This window comes from Juglans microcarpa x Juglans regia, chromosome 2S (assembly GCF_004785595.1).
Source record: "Juglans microcarpa x Juglans regia isolate MS1-56 chromosome 2S, Jm3101_v1.0, whole genome shotgun sequence".
Lineage (NCBI taxonomy): Eukaryota > Viridiplantae > Streptophyta > Magnoliopsida > Fagales > Juglandaceae > Juglans > Juglans microcarpa x Juglans regia.
Window position 1 is genome coordinate 2,063,509 of NC_054597.1, and position 17,829 is coordinate 2,081,337.

Genomic DNA, 17,829 nt, shown 5'->3' on the forward strand with positions numbered 1-17,829 from the left:
CTTGTAAAATATTAAAACATATAAAATCGTTTTTAACTCATTTTGCAGGAAGATATTTTTCTTTCCAAATTTTCTCTCTCCTAGGCGATTATCCGCGCGGCTTCTTCTCCTCCAGCGCAGCCCGGCGCCGCCGAGCCCCGGCCATGATCACCGCCACCACCGGCGTGTTCCCCTCACGCCGACGAGCATCCCTGCCACCACCAATGTTTCCCACGCGCAGCCATGGTTCTCCTCCGTGGAAAGAGAACCGAAATGGGTTTCTCCCATTTGTGTGAGCTAGCGCCGCCGTACGCGGCCACCGACGCTGACGACCACCATCGAGGAGTCCCCCTCAAGGCGGCGACCAACCCAGCCACCGTCGAAGTCCCCCACGCGCAACCGTCGATCTCCCACACGGACACCGAACCAAAATGGGTTTCACCCATTTATGTGAGCTACCGCCGCCGTACACGGCCACGGAAGCTGACGACCACCATCGAGGAGTCCCCCTCAAGGCGGCGACCAACCCAGCCACCGTCGAAGTCCCCCACGCGCAGCCCTCGATCTCCCCCACGGACACCGAACCAAAATGGGTTTCACCCATTTGTGTCATGTTACGCCGCCGTACGTGGCCACCGAACCTCACGACCACCACCGAGGAGTCTCCCTCAAGGCGGCGACCATCCCAGCCACCATCGAAGTCCCCCACGCGCAGCCCTCTCTCTCCCCCACGGAAACCGAACCGAAATGGGTTTCACCCATTTGGTCACCGATTCTGCGGCCGTAGGCAGCCACCCAAGCCACCGCACCTCCACCAGTTGACACCGACGACAACCTCTAGTAGAGCCACCCACCACGAGGTTCCGTTTGCCTCTCCATCGCACACTGTGAATCTGAGATTCACAGAAACCCAGAAACCCATTTGAGGTGTAGAAAGAAAAAAAACATGCGAGAAACACAGGAAAAAAAAAAGAAACAAGATGCAGAAGTTAGAGGTGAAATCAGAAGAGAATTGCGTACCAACGGTGAGAAGAAATCTCACGAAAATTTTTTTTTCTTCCTCGAGTTGAGTTTGAGAATTTGTTCTGTAAATTGTGTAGTTGAGTTTGAGAATTGTTATGTAAATCTGAATTTGAAGTGTGTAGATTAGATATTTTATCATTTGAGATATTTTGATTGTTCAGATCATGCTAACTGAACGAAGAAGGCAACGAAATTTTCGAATGCAACGAGAAAGAACAGAGAAAGAACAACGAGAAACTGGATGAAATACTATTCACTACTGTAGATCTTATACATGCTTTTAAGTATTAGGAAGATATATATATATATATATATATATATATAAGATATCTTTTAAATTATGTTTTAAATTTTTCGAATAAGGACATTTTTTATAATAAGAAGATACATTTATAAGTTATTTTATTATTATTTTGAAACATAATTATGTAAAATTTTGTAAAAAAATAGTGCGTTTATAATTTTTTTCCAAGTCATTTTTTTGTATTGTAGACTATTTCTTACGAGAATAATTATATATGACAACCTTTACATCATAGATCATTCATATGACATAATTTATTTAAAAGATAAAATGTAAAATTTTAATCTTATAAATTAAATTATATCGGGTGACACATTATATATAGTATAAAAGCATTCAAATAACATTACTATTCTCTTTTGGAGTCTTTTCATTTGCAAGTCGTTGCGTAGACACAATTCAAATTACTTATATAATAAGATTTTATTTATAAAATTTAAAATTTATTTATTTTTAATTTTAAATCAAACCATGCCACGTAATCATTTTTTATATGGGGTTAGCCACCCGCTTATAAATTGATTTTTTTCAGCATCATTGTTCTCGCACCCCAACCTTGAATGGAGTTTCTCTCTCTAGACTAGAAATTCTCTAGAATATCTCCGATATCTCTGCATGTAGCTTCATCTACTTCCTCTCAGCAGTATTATGCTTTTTGTTACCATTATTTTGACATACACTACGGTTGGAAGAGCTTCGTTTTCAAACTCACGATCGAGGTTTTTTTATTGGCCTCTGTTAGTGAGATTGGTCTTTCAGGGAAGACATTTGGTATGTGAATGTAGTTTCGATGTTTTGTGCTCCTTGCTTCACGTTTGGTCGAGAACATAGAGAGAGGTAAAAGAAATTTCAAAGAAAGAATTCTTTGACTGTATCGGAATTATTTTTTAAATTGTGCTTATAAGAACGTACTCCTAATTTTATGCATTATAGTGAATTACTTATGGTGGATTTTAATCTGTAAGATAGCTTATGTGCCAAAACTTTTTTTCCCCACTTGATTTGTGAAATCACTAACATGATGGAAAGAATTAGATTTTATTATTTATTTTATATCTTAACATTTTCCTATGGGCCAGACTCTTTTTCAATAGTTGATCCAATACATAGAATATTTAATTAAATAAGATAGAATATAGAGTCATAATTCGAACTCAGGATTTATGCTCTGATACTATGTGAAATTACTACTTGTTCTAAAAATTTAAGCTGATGAGAAGAGCTAAATTTTATTATTTATTTTATATCGTTAACATGATTGGATAAATTATAACATATATGAGAACAAAGCAAAATCCGAAATCTCAACATTAGTATTATGGGATTGCTATAAATTCATCGATGCTAATATTTTTCATTAATTCTTTAATTAGTGATTGCGCTTTAATTTGCCTTTACATGACCCCTACTTCCTTATCTGTGTTCATGAACAGCGTGTAAACCTCAACCTTACGCAAAGGTGTAGATTACAGATAAATGGTACTGTTTGTTATTCATTCTAGCTTTATATTTGTTGTTATATTGTTTTGGAATCCTCTCCTTTCACAACAATTCTTCAGGTTTGAATCCAACTAAAACATTTTGCTTGAAGGACCGGTAAATACTTGATAAGAAACCAGTTTTTTTATTTATACATTTCTATATATCAACAGTGATTTGACTTCGGTATGTTGTGCATGTCGGTGTTGATGTGTGTACTTAAGCAGGATAGGGATGCTTCTGGTGTAGAGGATGACAATTTTGAGTGGAACACTGAAGATGAGCTGGAAATCAATGACTTCTCTTTACCTTCTCATTCAAGCTTGACACCCCCAAATGGAGAAGCTGTGGTCGGCTCTGGGGAGGTAAATCTTTTTAGCTGCATATGCTGGTTCTCCTTTATGTCGGTTAATTTAGCTGCCTATGCTGAGAATTAATTATTGGTTAAAAGGATATGTTGGATAACTAATTCAGAGTTTAATTGGTTATTTGAAATATGCGTGTCTGCCAATGTCTCTGTCTGCTGAGGTCTATCCTTGATTACACTTTCGCTTTATTTTTCTAACTGAAGGCTTTGCCTCACATCATTATAATCTTGAATTTCTATAGACATTCCATCTGAGGTCCAGTCTTGGAGGGGTATTGAACTGTTTATTCAATAAAACTGTGCCCCTTTTCCTTCACCAAATTTATCTCCTCTCATTCTAATGCCAACACCAAATTGCAAATGACATTTATATGAACTCATCATGTGACATTTATGAACACTTTCCATGCTTTAATTACTTGTAGTGTACATTGTGGTGTTAATGTTGAAGAGCAGGGATTTGCTGGGGTTCCCACTATTGCATTAATTATTCTGGCTGCTCCTATCATTTCTCATCATTCATAGAATGCATATTCATGATATATATGTATATATATATGTACGTATGTATACACCTATATCACCTTATATATATATATGTATTTATACACGTATTTCTCCTTCTTCCAAAATAACTGCTGATGCCCCCATTTACTCAAAATTAGTACTTTCTTCTAGTTGGCTTTGGTCATATGGAATATTTGTCTGTGCATGTAATATTTGCCGAGCAATGCTTATTTTTTGTTAAATAACAAATTATTTCCTTTTTCTGCCTCAAGGCAAGCTCATCTGCTGGTCCTTCCAACTGCAAGTTGATTGATCATTTCATAGGGATGGGATTCTCTACAAAGATGGTTGCCAAAGCAATGCAGGAAAATGGTATAAGCTCGGTCTTACTTAGGTTAGGCACATGTTTTTTCTGGTAAGCATTGCAAATAACTGTTAGGTTGAATGTCCAGGAGAAGAAAATACAGATTCAATTCTAGAAACCCTCCTCACATACTCGGTGAGTGAATACCTACGTAACTCTCAGATACTGTTTTTGCTACTTCGACCTTGGCTGCATAAATTATTTTCCATTACCCCATCTCGATTCTATGGACTAAACCACATTGTATATAATAATCAGTTCTCTTTGTCTGTCTGTCTTTCCCTCTCTCTCTCTCTCTCTCATGCACCCATGCACATAAAGGAATTGCATACCATTTAGACCAATTTTTTGCCGACCTTGTTAACTTTTGCTGACACTCTTACTCTTTGCTCATGCCTTGGTTGGAGTTCCCTGATCAATCCCATGCCCTCTACGACCAATTTCTTTTTCATGGCATAATTGATTGGCTACTTTTTTAGACCAGAGTATGTTGTCTATATTTTTTTCTGGTAGTTTATGATGTTATTGAGCACATCCCAGTGCTTAAACTTTCACAACTTAATCTGCCATTGGGGTCCCAATTTCCGATTTTTATAATGATTTTCTTTGCAGGCTCTTGAATCGTCGCCTCAAAGACAGCATCACATTGACTCTGATCATTGCTCTTTCGAATGTGAAGGGAGTTTTCTGGATGATTTCTCAGATATTGATAGTTGTTCCAACAATGAGGTAGGTGTGAACTTTTTTTGGCTTAGCTAAATACTCTGATGATGTTTATTGGGTGAACTCTTTAACCTGTTTGTTCATCTAGTATGCCCTTCTGCAAAGATGTGCCTGCTAGCAACTCTTTATTTGGCATGGTACCTGCTCATATAAAATTTAGAACCTGCAATGTCATTGAAAGTTGTGCTCTCAATGATACACCTACATAGGACATGCAAGCTCATAATGACAGCTCCTTTTTTTCTTGCTTTTTGTATGTATAAATTAGCTCATAAATCGATCTATCTTGCAGAAAATCATGAATACTGAATTTGATGAAGAGGATAAATTGTCGTCCCTAGTAAATATGGGGTACACAGTGGATGAGGCTTCACTTGCAATAGATAGATGTGGTATGAATTTCAGTGTTATATGGGTTTTGAACTGTTTTACTCATTATTCTTTTTCATGATGATATTGATTTCTGGGGAAGACTTGCGATTTGGTGGAGATCTTGGGAGGATTTTAAGATTTGGCTTTGCACACCCCACCAACCACTGAAAAAAAGAGACGAGGCAAAAATTATAAAGGATTTATTATGTTGGTGATGCATTCTGGCCACGATTCATGTATCTTTTCAATGTCCATTTTGCTTCATCCATATCTCAGATGACAATGCATTGTTGAAACAGAACTTAAATTTTTCATTCTGCTTCATCCAGTTTAACTTAAAAAAAAAAAAATAGTGGTCACTGAAGGCTTCAATTCTCAAGTTACTTTCAGGGGCATATCACTTAAATTTCTCACGAGACAGGCTCTATGTAATACTTCTAAGATGCTGTTTGCCTTTGCTAAGTAAAGGTTCATTTGAATAGGATGCTTTTGTGAGTCAAAAAGTTAGTAGTGACCCTTGACGGTTGTTTATAACAGCTTTTGCTTATTTATTCTACTAGTTCCATTTTGTGCCTTTTTCTTAACTTTAAAAGTAATACAAAAACTTCACAAGAATTCCAAAAGGGGGTGTAGTGACTTGTGCTGAACTCTAGATAGAGACCAATGCAGTAACTTGTGTTGAACCATAGTTATGAGATTCATGTAGTAACTTGTGTTGTGGTATAGTCATTTTGTCATTCCTGAATCGGCTTACCTGCCACAAAATTTTCATCAAGGCAAGATGGTGTTGGCTTGTTTGTATCAATGAATCATGGAGCAAAATATTTAGTATGTTTAGCTTTTTAGGTTTTGGTAATTGGTAACATGAACAAGGGATGACTCAGTGGAGGTGGGTAGCTGCAACTTCTTATAAAAGCCCTCTTGTAATCAAGGTATAGTCCAAGTTGAGTTGGTTATCTTTGTTTCTGGTGCTGTTGACTACAAACTTTACAGCTGTATAAATTTGTAGCTATATACTTATAGTTGTTATGAGGTGGCTTGAATTCTGATTGAACAGTGCAAGTGTCGTAGGTTCGCTCGAGCGGAGGTTCACTCAGCTCGAGCGAAGTCAGACAGAGAGCTTCGCTCAAACATTCGCTCGACACTCAGCTCGAGCGAATTCAGACAGAGAGCTTCGCTCGACATTCGCTCGACATTCAGCTCGAGCGAATTCAGACAGAGAGCTTCGCTCAAGTATTGCTCGACATTCAGCTCGAGCAATATCCAAGTCAGAGAGCTTCGCTCGACACTCGCTCGACACCCAGCTCGAGCGAGTTCAGGCAGAGAGTTTCGCTCGACTCTCGCACAACTGTTGGCTTGAGCGAAGTGCAGAATATCTACGTTCGCTCGACACTCGCTCGACGTTCGCTCGAGCTAATGTTCACAAAAGTGAATTCTCACTTTTCCTATAAATATCAAACGGCGCCTCTCACTTCCTAAGGACTTCAGAATTCATTTGGCTTTTGTTTTAGTGTTTTCTTGAGAGAGAAGTCTAGAGAGAGAGTTTGAGAGATAACTTCCTTGTGAAGTTTTGTTGTATTGATCTGTACTCCATCTCTGTTGATAGTGAAATCTTCGATACCGACCCCACCAGTGGACGTAGGCTCGTTTTGAGTCGAACCACTTAATTCTTGGTGTTCTTTCTGTGTGATTGTCATCAATTTCATTCGTTTAGTTCCGCTACTATACTTCGTGTTAGTCTTAGCTACACTTATTCCCAACAATAGTGCCCTCAATTCTCTTAAGTGGTATTTTCCTTAGTTAACCATGCTTCACATCTTTTGTCCTTGGCCTTATTATGCGTTCCAAACACTGCAGGTCTCGACTCCTCCCTTGTGGAGTTGACAGATTTTATCTGTGCTGCTCAAATGGCTAAGGTGGCAGATGCTCATCTGTCAGAACTCCCCCTCGAAGTCAAGGTAATCTATTTTGCCTCTTTAAGTAGATATAAGTCCATCCACCAAAACAAAAGATGAATATGAAGCTTTGAAAACATTCTTCTAAGTTTAGTTTATTTTCTCCTTAGTTGTAAATGAACCATAATTTATATTCTGATTATATTCATTCCATTTTGGGTAATATCTGTCAAAGGTTGATTCGTTATATCTATTTCACAGCCGAAACTTAAGCATTCATGCAATGAATATGCTAAGCACAAAAAAAGGAAACTTTCTGATTATGAGATGTGGACAAAGAAAAAGCAAAACGTGTTTGAGAAGAGGCTCCTTCATGATGATGATGAGACCATTCGTCTCCCACATCCAATGATTGGATTTGGCGTACCTACTGAACCATGCTCAACAATTCATAGAACACTTCCAGAGGCAGCCATTGGCCCTCCCTTTTTCTATTATGAGAATGTTGCTCTTGCTCCTAAAGGGGTTTGGACCACCATTTCACGGTTCCTATATGATGTGGAACCGGAGTTTGTTGATTCAAAATACTTCTGTGCTGCTGCCAGGAAAAGGGGCTACGTTCACAATCTTCCAACCCAAGACAGATTTCCTCTTCTTCCATTTCCACCACAGACCATTCATGAAGCATTACCCTTGACGAGGAAATGGTGGCCTTCATGGGATAGGAGAACAAAGCTGAATTGCTTACAAACTGTCATTGGTAGTGCGAAACTGACAGAGAGGATTCGCAAGGCACTTGAAGACTATGATGGTGAACCACCTCTGAGTGTTCAAAAGTACGTACTTGATGAATGTCGACAATGGAATCTGGTCTGGGTTGGGAGGAATAAGGTTGCCCCACTTGAGGCTGATGAGGTAGAAATGCTTTTGGGTTTCCCGAGGAATCACACGAGGGGAGGTGGAATAAGTCGAACCGATAGGTATAAATCACTCGGTAACTCATTCCAGGTATGGAATCCCTTTATAAGACGAGTCAGTAACCTGCAAATTGTTGCAAACAGTATCGTTTACTTGAAAAATGTATGATATTTCATGCTGGAGATGCTTGTTAATTAATCTTCTTCTCTAATTTTCCCAATAGATTCCCAAATTTTGAATTAGTCCCCACTGAAATTACTGAGAATTGTATGTGCCAGTAAGCTTGTTGATTCTGTTAATTTCAGATTGATACGGTAGCATACCATCTATCTGTCTTGAAAGACATGTTCCCGGGTGGCATTAATCTTCTCTCCCTTTTCTCTGGGATTGGTGGTGCCGAAGTAGCCCTTCATCGGCTTGGCATCCCCCTTAAGAATGTTGTGTCGGTTGAGATATCAGAGGTAAACAGAAACATCCTCAGGTGCTGGTGGGAGGAAACAAACCAGGGAGGGAATTTGATTGACCTTGCAGACGTGCAGCAGCTAAATGGTGATCGGTTGGAGCAGCTAATGAGCTCAATTGGCGGGTTTGATCTTGTGGTTGGCGGGAGCCCATGTAATAATCTAACGGGTAGCAACAGGCTTCACCGAGATGGACTTGAGGGTAAAGAATCTGCCTTGTTCTTTGATTATTTCCGTATTCTAGACTTGGTCAAATGTATCATGACAAAAGCACAATGATTTCATGAAAATTAAAACAAAATTATAATCTGATTCTGTGCGGATACGATGGAAGTTTATGAAATCTCTGGTGCTGGGGCATCTGAGTTTGATTCAACCCAGATCTCTTGCACGCAATGTGGAAATAGTTTCTTGATGCTGAGGAATTTCATATACGATCTCTCTCACCTGTCTGAACTCACAATTCATGTTCCATAATAAATATATCAAATCTAAGCCCATCTCTTACAAGCCAACACCAATTATAAAAAAAGTCCGTTTGGATATAGAAATATTCTCAATCTATCACATATCATCTCATCATTATAATTTTTCTAAATTCTTATACAAAATATAATAAACAATTCAACTTTTTCAAATTTCAAAATAATAATAATATTCTAATAATATTTTATTCAACTCATCTAAAATCATTTCATCTTATCTCACTATTCAAACAAGTACTTAATAAACAGAACAGTCAAAGACTCGAAACTCATTATAAGTATTGTCACAAAACTAACACCAGGGAATAAGAAAAGAAAAATTATATTAATCAATCTTACACAATACACATCATACTTTTTTTTTTCTTATCAAATATGTGATATATGGATGATGAGTAGAATAATTCAATTAATTTAAGAAGAATAAAACTAATTTTTTAAAAAAATAAAAAATAAAAAGTGTGATGTGTGATATGTGAGGATGATGAGTAGCAAAATTAAAAAAATAAATAAATAGAAACCCTTGTGAAGTGTGAAGATCTCCTGCAACTGATTATCTCAATTTTTTTTTTTTTTACATTTCGGATAATCAATTGGGGATAAAGCAGATGACAATCTTCCAAAGCCAATTGGGTGATATTTTATTTTTCCCAGGAATTATAATTTTTTATTCTAAATCTTTATATTTTCAAACGATATATATATTTAGGTATATAAAAAAGAGTAGTTGGGTAAGTTTCGTCCAATCATTTTAATAAAAAAATAATTTATTATTAAAAATATTTTTTTTAATGTAAATCTCAAATTTAACTATTTAAAAAAATACATAAAATTTATCCATTCTAAAATTATAAATATTATTTTTCTGTATAAGACGTCACACACGAGAGGAGATTCTTTTTCCTAAAAGACGGTGAGGACTTCAACCATATCGTCAAAATGGCCAATGCTAAAAGTGCCTAATTTTTTTTTTGCTATATCTTAAGGCTTAAACCCAACTCAATACCACGCAATTTCTCTCCTCTTTCCTTCAGGCTTCAATGCCCGAGAATACTATAAATAAACATACGCCGATATCTAATTTGCTTCCTACTTCCTCAACGCGCTTCTCGCCCTTTAGAAGCGTGCTTCTGTCTCTCTCTCTCTCTCTCAGCGGTCTACGGCCAATTCATACATAGAGAGAGAGTGGGATAGAGAGATAAGGAAGGGTCCGTTGGATACTCCCAGCATTTCTCGCTGTTCGAATCTCAATCATACGTCCTCAGGTACAAACCATGTTTATTTTTCTTAAGCAATTTGTCAGATCTGAGTTCGATTTTTGGTTTATGCATGGGCCGTTCACATGATTCAAGGGAATTGAATCTAGGGTTTTAGCGAGCGTGATTTGGTGCTTTCCTAATGCTCTGTCAGTTTGGTTACCCTGAAAGGACGTATATGTAATTTTGTGTTTATTTAGGGGTTTTGGCTAATTATTCGGTAGTAGTCAGGGAATACGGAGGAGGTAAATCGTAACTTTTTTATCCGGAGCCAAACGAAGTTTTGGTTCTCGATTGTTCTTCGCTTGTGAGGCTATGAACTTGTCTGTGAGTTAGGATTTTACCATATTTTGTTGAGGTTTTTTGTTTCCGATATGTGTGAACCGCGTATAGGGAAAAATCTTGGCTTCGGGTGTCTGTGCCTTTGAATTTTCGGTTTTTTTATTTTTTAAATGCTAAGAACCCTTGAAATTTGTTTATTTTTGTTAATCATGCACTTTGTTTTGTTTTTTTGTTTTTTGTTTTCACTTAAAAATCATGCGCTGTGTTTTGTTTGGATACTGGAGAGAGCGTATTAGATTGCTTAGGTCATATAGAACTTACTCAACTCAGTTTCTAGGTCTCGTAGACATGCATTTTCTTTTTTTCCTTTTATGGTTTCTTATTTTCTTTTTCCTTAACCCACCTTGTGACGAGGAAAATTTCTTGTTACGAGTCTCGAGGTTGCAGCAGTTTTCATGTAGCTAGTATATGCTGTCTCTGTTTGTGGGATTTGGTGCTCGTCAGTTTGAACTTTTATGGCTTCTCTTTTATAACTCCCCATCTTCCTGTTTTGTAGGTTCTTGTTGCATTGTTTTAGCAATTCCATCGCAATGGCTGCCACTGCAACTGTCTCTTCTACAGGTCCACGGTATGCACCAGAGGACCCCACACTCCCAAAACCATGGAGAGGCCTTGTTGATGGCAAAACTGGGTACCTTTACTACTGGAATCCAGAGACGAATGTAACCCAATACGAGAGGCCTTCAGGCTCGACTCCTCGACCAAAGTCTTCTTCAGTGCCCATTAGCTCTTCTGTCCAAGTTCAACAATCTTCCCAATTACAGCGTCGGGGCTATGGTCCTGATGTAGATGAGAGGTATGGAAGAGGTAGCAATGGTGGTTTAAAACCCGAGGTTGGATCAAGGACTCAGCAGGTTTGCACTCACTTGTGTTTGCTATTGTTTTAATGGCTGTAGAATCTGCAATGCTTAGATAGTGTGCATTCCCCTCTTGCATATTATGTGATGTTGGAGTGACATAGGAACGCTATATACATGAATAGTAATTGGGTTGCTTATGAGGACGAGAAGTTACTTTCATAGGATTTACACTTTTGGTGGTATGTTTAGTTCTAGAAACACGATATTCCAGCAAAAGAAGATATTTAAGGCTCATAAAAGCTTAATTATACTTTTTTTTTTTGAGTAATGAGATATGCCATAGCAGCCAATGGTATTGAGCCAAATGGAATTTCCTCCACCCAAAGGTGTAGATGATGTCAGAGGTTCAATTACCGTTTGTATGCTTTTATTTGTACACACACACACACACAAGTAAAAAGTTCCAAAGAGAAGGTTTGGAATTTTAGTGTAATATTTACTTGCTAGGTATAAAAACTAGCACAGTTGTGGATTTTCTCTCATTGAATCGAAGAGAAAATGGGCTGAGCACTGCTTTTGTTGCATTTGGTTGTAGAAACACAAAATTTATAGAGTTATAGCATTTATCGCATCTGTTTAAGAGACTTGTTTCAGTTTTCTTTATGTTTCTTGCTCACTATGTATGAACAACATTGCCATTGCCATATGAAATCATTAACAAAACCATTAACAATAGAATAACACATTGAAACCTAAGACGTGAACAAATCGGATTCAAAATGACCAGTAACACTGGCTATCAAAAGCAAGAATGTGAGGACTCACTGTCTTGCCCCCCTCCTCTTGAACTCTTACGAGCATGTATTACATCTGCTTTATCTCTGTTCTTCAGTTGGGACTAATGTGATGTCCTTAATTTTGCATTAGAGTGTAAAAGGGGGAACTTTCCATTCCAGTAATGCTCCAAATGGGACTCTCATTGTCGGACCTGGAGGTTCTTCTACAAGAGCACATGTTGCTTCAGACGTCGGAGTTGGTTTATCTGCAGAGTCTTATCGTCGCCGGCATGAAATAACTGTTACCGTGAGTATTTAAAAGCTTCATGCACTGGATTACTGCAGTGATGTAAATTTCAGTGACCTGCTATTTGACTGGATGAATTGGAATCTGTTCCTCCCTCCAATTTGGATGGATGATGGATATTTATTAACTTCAAGTCATTTAGCTTGATCATCTATGAGGCATGAAAGGTGTTGTTTGGTTTTTCTGCTATTGTGAGTTGAAGAGAAGGGGGAAAGCATGACCTTGGTTTAATATAGTGTTTACAATATTTGCGGCGTACTTTGAAGGGTTGATCCATTTTCTATCATACTTATGATTTTGGTCAGTGTTATATTTTCAGTTGAGATTTTGAATAAAGAGCTATTCATTTGCTGTCAAAATTATTTTTTTTTTGTGATTTTCAAGGCAGACATGTCCTTGCGTCATTGTCCTGGCATAGTTTTGTTGGACTTGAATATTTGTGCATTTTACTCTGATGGCAGTATTTGAACTGGATCAAAGATACAGTATTCTCTATTTCCTTCCACTAACAAACCCTCAATTTTTAAAATATGTAAGCCGAGTTTGTCCAACTGAAGTTATGCCATCACTGTTGTTACTCCTTGTTATCAGTTTAGTAGAGTGAAAAGTGGGTTCTTTTGAACATCCCTTTACAAGAGAGTTATTCTTATGTATAGGATGAGAAGTATAGACTATAGTGGGTCATCAATCTTTAAATCTTATGGATAGTGAAAATATTTGGGTGCTGAAAGTTGATTTCCTTTTTTTCCCCTTATTTTACTCCCATATCTATTTTCAGTAACACAGTTTTATGCGTCTATACATTTACTGCACTGCTTGAAGTGTTCATCATTTTATGATTGCTGATACTTTGTTTTTCCTTCTTTTCAGGGTGATAATGTGCCTCCACCTTTTACATCATTTGAAGCTAGTGGTTTTCCACCTGAGATTCTTAGTGAGGTATGAACTTCTAGTCCTCTTCTGTTCCACACTTTTTGAGGGCATTATGGGTTCCGAGTCAAAGATTTCGCATAAGTTTGGTAAAATATGTATCCTGAGTGTTTCATGTGCAAAGTCCTGTGATTGCTGGAGGTCCAATTTTGAGTTTCAGACGCGTGTTAATTTTCTTTTGTCATGTACTTTTTGTCGCAGGTGCGATATTTGCTCCTGGGAGGAGCTAATGTCGTACGCTGTGTGCCCTCTTTGTGGGGGGTTTGCATTTAGTTTGGAGCGCCCTTCTATGGTGGACCAATTGTTTGGGAAGGGCTTTCCAAATCATCCAAGTTCGTGGCCGGGACTGCCGTGGGTGATGATTCAGTCTGCCACTCGGTCCGAACAGAAGAAGAGGCCTCCTCCTGCTCTAGCTAGCTTGCGTCAGCAAGCATTGTCTGCCTGCATATGGGGGGTGGTGCTTCTTCTGCCAATAGCCAGTCTATAAGTTCAAAATGAAAAAAAAAAAAAAAAACCCAGAAATTTTGGAGCCAGTACCTCTCTCACAGGGGCTGCGGGATTTTTGCTTGTTCCAGGTACACAATGCTGGGTTCTCTGCCCCAACTCCAATTCAGGCACAGTCATGGCCAATTGCTCTTCAAGGTAGAGACATAGTGGCCATTGCCAAAACTGGTTCGGGGAAAACCTTGGGTTACTTGGTTCCTGGATTTATTCATCTCAAGCGTACCCGTAAGAATCCTCAATTGGGTCCAACTGTGTTAGTATTGTCGCCAACAAGGGAGTTGGCAACACAAATACAAGATGAAGCAGTGAAGTTTGGAAAATCATCAAGAATCTCGTGCACGGTATATTCCGTCGTCATCTAATATTTTCCGATTTAGGCAGTTTTATTGTACATGTACCTATATCTATGCCATAAACATTAAGTTTCTTTTAATATGTTTGCTGAGGCTTATACATGACATATGGTATGCTACTGATGCTTCTATATATTTTGTTGTTGTTGGTAGTGTTTGTATGGAGGAGCTCCAAAAGGACCCCAGTTGAGAGATATAGACAGAGGATCAGATATAGTGGTTGCCACGCCTGGCCGCTTGAATGATATTCTTGAGATGAGGAGAATCAGCCTTCATCAAGTTTCTTACCTTGTACTCGATGAGGCCGATCGGATGCTTGACATGGGTTTTGAACCTCAGATAAGGAAGATTGTAAAGGAGGTGCCTCCTCGCCGCCAGACCCTCATGTACACAGCAACATGGCCAAAGGAAGTTCGGAAAATTGCAGCAGATCTGCTGGTCAATCCTGTTCAGGTTAACATGGGCAATGTGGATGAGCTTGTCGCAAACAAGTCCATTACGCAGGTGTGAAACCAATTGAAGGATTCTTGCTTGTCATGATTTGCCCAAGTGCCCAAAAGCACTGTGGCATCTCTTAATTTGTTTTATTTTGTTTAACCCCTCATTGTGTATGCTTTCTATTTTATTATATTTTGTTATCAGTGGATTGTTATGAAGTTTTATGGTCATTTAGCCTGTGCTTATATGCTAGTTGGCCTATCGCAGCATGTTGAACTATTGGCACCCATGGAAAAACACAGGCGGGTGGAGCAGATATTGCGATCTCAAGAACCAGGATCAAAGATAATTATCTTTTGTTCAACCAAGAAGATGTGTGATCAGCTTGCTCGCAATCTTAGCCGCCAGTTTGGTGCTGCTGTTATTCATGGAGACAAATCTCAGGGTGAGAGGGATCACGTGTTGAGTCAGTTCCGAACCGGGAGGTCTCCAATTCTTGTAGCTACTGATGTTGCAGCTCGAGGACTGGATATCAAGGACATCAGGTTAGTGTTTTTTATTTTTTATGTTTTAGTACAAATGGTCTTTGGTTGAGTTTTCTGAGGATCAAGTTTTGGGGTTGGAACATTGATTTGCCCTGCAAAGATAAATGTTATCCTGCATTTTTGGGATGTAGTTCAAGTTGTATATGAATGTACCGGCTAAGGATGTATCATTTCAAAAAATAAAAGAAAAAATGAAAGAAAAGAAACACCATTACCCATTCCTTTGTCTTCATTCTCTGAGTTGAAAACTCAAAGCAGTAATTATAGTCGTGATTTCTGTTTCAGGGTAGTTATCAACTATGATTTCCCAACAGGAGTGGAGGATTATGTTCATAGGATTGGGAGGACGGGGAGGGCGGGTGCCACAGGTGTGGCTTATACATTCTTTGGCGACCAGGATGCCAGATTTGCTTCAGATCTCATCAAAGTTTTGGAAGGTGCAAATCAGCGAGTCCCCCCGAAATTCGTGAATTGTCATCTCGTGGCGGTGGGATGGGCAGGTCCAGACGTTGGGGTTCTAGTTCTAGTTTTGGTGGTCGTGATGGGGGCCGTGGTGGACGTAATGATTCAGGTCATGGGGGAAGGGGTGGGCGGGGATTTTCTTCTACCCCTTCTGGACGGCCAGAAAGAGGTGGAGGCCGTGGAAATGACTATGAGTCACGTGAGAGGTATTGGGGCTTTTTTTCTTTTGAACTTTATTATTATCTTCTCCCTCTTTAGATTCATGTGAACTTGCATGTTGGGATTTAGTGTCTCTTGAAAATGAAGTCCTTCCATTCTATCATATGATGCAGCTATACTTCTGCCTACCAATTTATACTTGTTATTTGACTTAATTTAGTATGTGCATAAAACAGATTTACCAAATTTTCCTATGTTTTATCTACATCTGAATTCATATTATCTAGTTGGAGCATTTGTTTTTTTTGGAAATTTTGGTTTTATTTATAATTGGAACAATGAGAAAGTGGTGATATATATTTTTTTTTGATAAATTTGGCTGTTTCTAACAGATAAATTTGGTTCTTTTGTATACCTCCTGAGTACACGGGCTATGCCTATTTCATTCTCATTTATAAAATTTATCTATTACTTATATAAAAAAAAAAAAAAACAGAAAAAGCGAAATGTTTTCCCCTGCCGGAGGAAAGGGGAGATTTTTTCTTTATGTATTTTATTTTTGTTTTTTTGTTCATGCTTTTTTTAATCTTTGTTAAAGTCGCATACATGGAAATTTATATCTAATTTTTCTACTCTATTAAGAAGAGTTGTAATAATATACACTAGAGTATCTTGAGAAGTAATCGTTGGACTATACCTTTTGTGACAGGTATGAACGTGGTTACAACTATGGACAAGATAGAGGCCGCAGCCGCAGTCGCAGCCCCAACAAGGGTTCTGCTTGGGGTGAACGCAGTAAAAGTAGGAACCGCAGCCGTAGTCGTAGCCTTGACCGGTATGATAGGGCTCCACAAGCACATGTGCGCTCCCCAGCACGCAGTTTTCACCAAGCAATGATGGAACATGGTAGGTCATCCCCACCACCTCAACACCAACGTGTGCCGCTTCACAACAGTGGGAGTGCAAGGGAACCCAAGGATTCACCACATGAATGGGGGAGATCCTTGGGTGGAGGGCGGCAGGAAAATGGAGGATTTGCCAATGGACCTCGTTCTGCTTATTTAGGGGATGAAGAGGAGGAAGGCATGATACCTCAGGATGAGGATGACATTGTGGTATCACGCAGCAGATGAAGGTGCCGGCCTGAGGCTGCGCTTTGTGTTTGTTTTTTATAAGTGTTGTAAGTGGAGGTAGGTGCCATAACTAAGAAAACGGTGGCGTTTGGGGGCGAGAGGGGGGGGGGGGGGGTGGGGTGGTGGTGGTGGTTAAAGAAAGACTGAACCAGATTCCTTAGAACTTTGACTTCATTTGTTTCTCTTTCTTGTGTTTGGTACGGAAGAAAGGGCAAGGATGAAACATCCCTCAACAAAATTGATGTAACATGGTGAACTGAATAGTATATTTGCTAATTGTTCTTGCTATATTTCAAGGTCTGATAAGTATGTTGGTGTAGTCAATTTGAGAATGTAACAGTAAAAACTCACGAACTAGGAATGTTATACAACATGCTCAATGTTTGATCTATACTCTTGCCAGAATGAGTCTGTCTCTGGGTTCTTATTTATTTGACATCTTATTGTGGTATTGTGGGGGTATTTAGAAAAGAGAGATACTTTTAAGAGATTACATATAAGTAAAAATTCATAAAGGGGGCTTATGGTATATTTTATGGCCAAAACATTTTTCTCTTCAAAAAAAATAACAAATTATTATTTGTGCTGTGAAAACAATTTTTACCGAGTTATCCATTTTATTTTCCCGATGTCATTTCGAATATAATTTCTGGTTATTGTACGGTAGTTTTGGGGAACATTGTGCCGTTCTCTTTCTCGGTTTTTTGTCGATCGAAATTGTTGTGGTATGCGATCGCGCGTTGTCGTTTTGAATGAAAAACGGGTGCTCGTTAACAGCTACGTACGGAGGCCGATCGAGCTAATAAATTAAGCAGCGGTGCCTAGTGCTACCATTTAATCCTAAAACGTAAAAATAAGCAACGACCTGGATATATATGTGCTAGCTGCTGTTTCTGTGTTGGCATTTTGGGACCTCCAATCACGTTGTTTCGTGCCATACATGTAAC

At 38.7% G+C, this 17,829-nt stretch overlaps 2 protein-coding genes across 8 annotated transcripts; both read left to right on the forward strand.

The window, feature by feature from the left end:
- The first annotated feature begins 1,849 nt into the window (after positions 1–1,849).
- LOC121253184 (DNA (cytosine-5)-methyltransferase DRM2-like) lies at positions 1,850–8,701 on the forward strand. 7 transcript variants are annotated; one of them, XM_041153127.1, is made up of 10 exons: positions 1,850–2,143; positions 2,740–2,785; positions 3,013–3,150; positions 3,932–4,031; positions 4,112–4,158; positions 4,636–4,752; positions 5,039–5,138; positions 6,976–7,076; positions 7,275–8,021; positions 8,237–8,701. In XM_041153127.1, the coding sequence occupies exons 2-10, from the start codon at positions 2,783–2,785 to the stop codon at positions 8,669–8,671; spliced, it is 1,788 nt and encodes a 595-aa protein (XP_041009061.1). In that variant the 5' UTR covers positions 1,850–2,143; positions 2,740–2,782; the 3' UTR covers positions 8,672–8,701. The 7 variants fall into 7 exon arrangements, with proteins under 7 accessions (XP_041009061.1, XP_041009062.1, XP_041009064.1 ...); XM_041153128.1 differs by having other exon boundaries at positions 1,850–2,077; XM_041153130.1 differs by lacking the exon at positions 2,740–2,785.
- Positions 8,702–9,865: 1,164 nt separating this feature from the next.
- On the forward strand, positions 9,866–17,170 carry LOC121251884 (ATP-dependent RNA helicase-like protein DB10). Its single transcript, XM_041151284.1, is given in 10 exon segments — positions 9,866–10,142; positions 10,972–11,329; positions 12,203–12,358; positions 13,229–13,297; positions 13,864–14,133; positions 14,299–14,649; positions 14,851–15,128; positions 15,414–15,583; positions 15,586–15,796; positions 16,459–17,170. Coding segments are annotated over 9 exon segments (2,253 nt in total). The 5' UTR covers positions 9,866–10,142; positions 10,972–11,005; the 3' UTR covers positions 16,883–17,170.
- Positions 17,171–17,829: the final 659 nt, after the last annotated feature.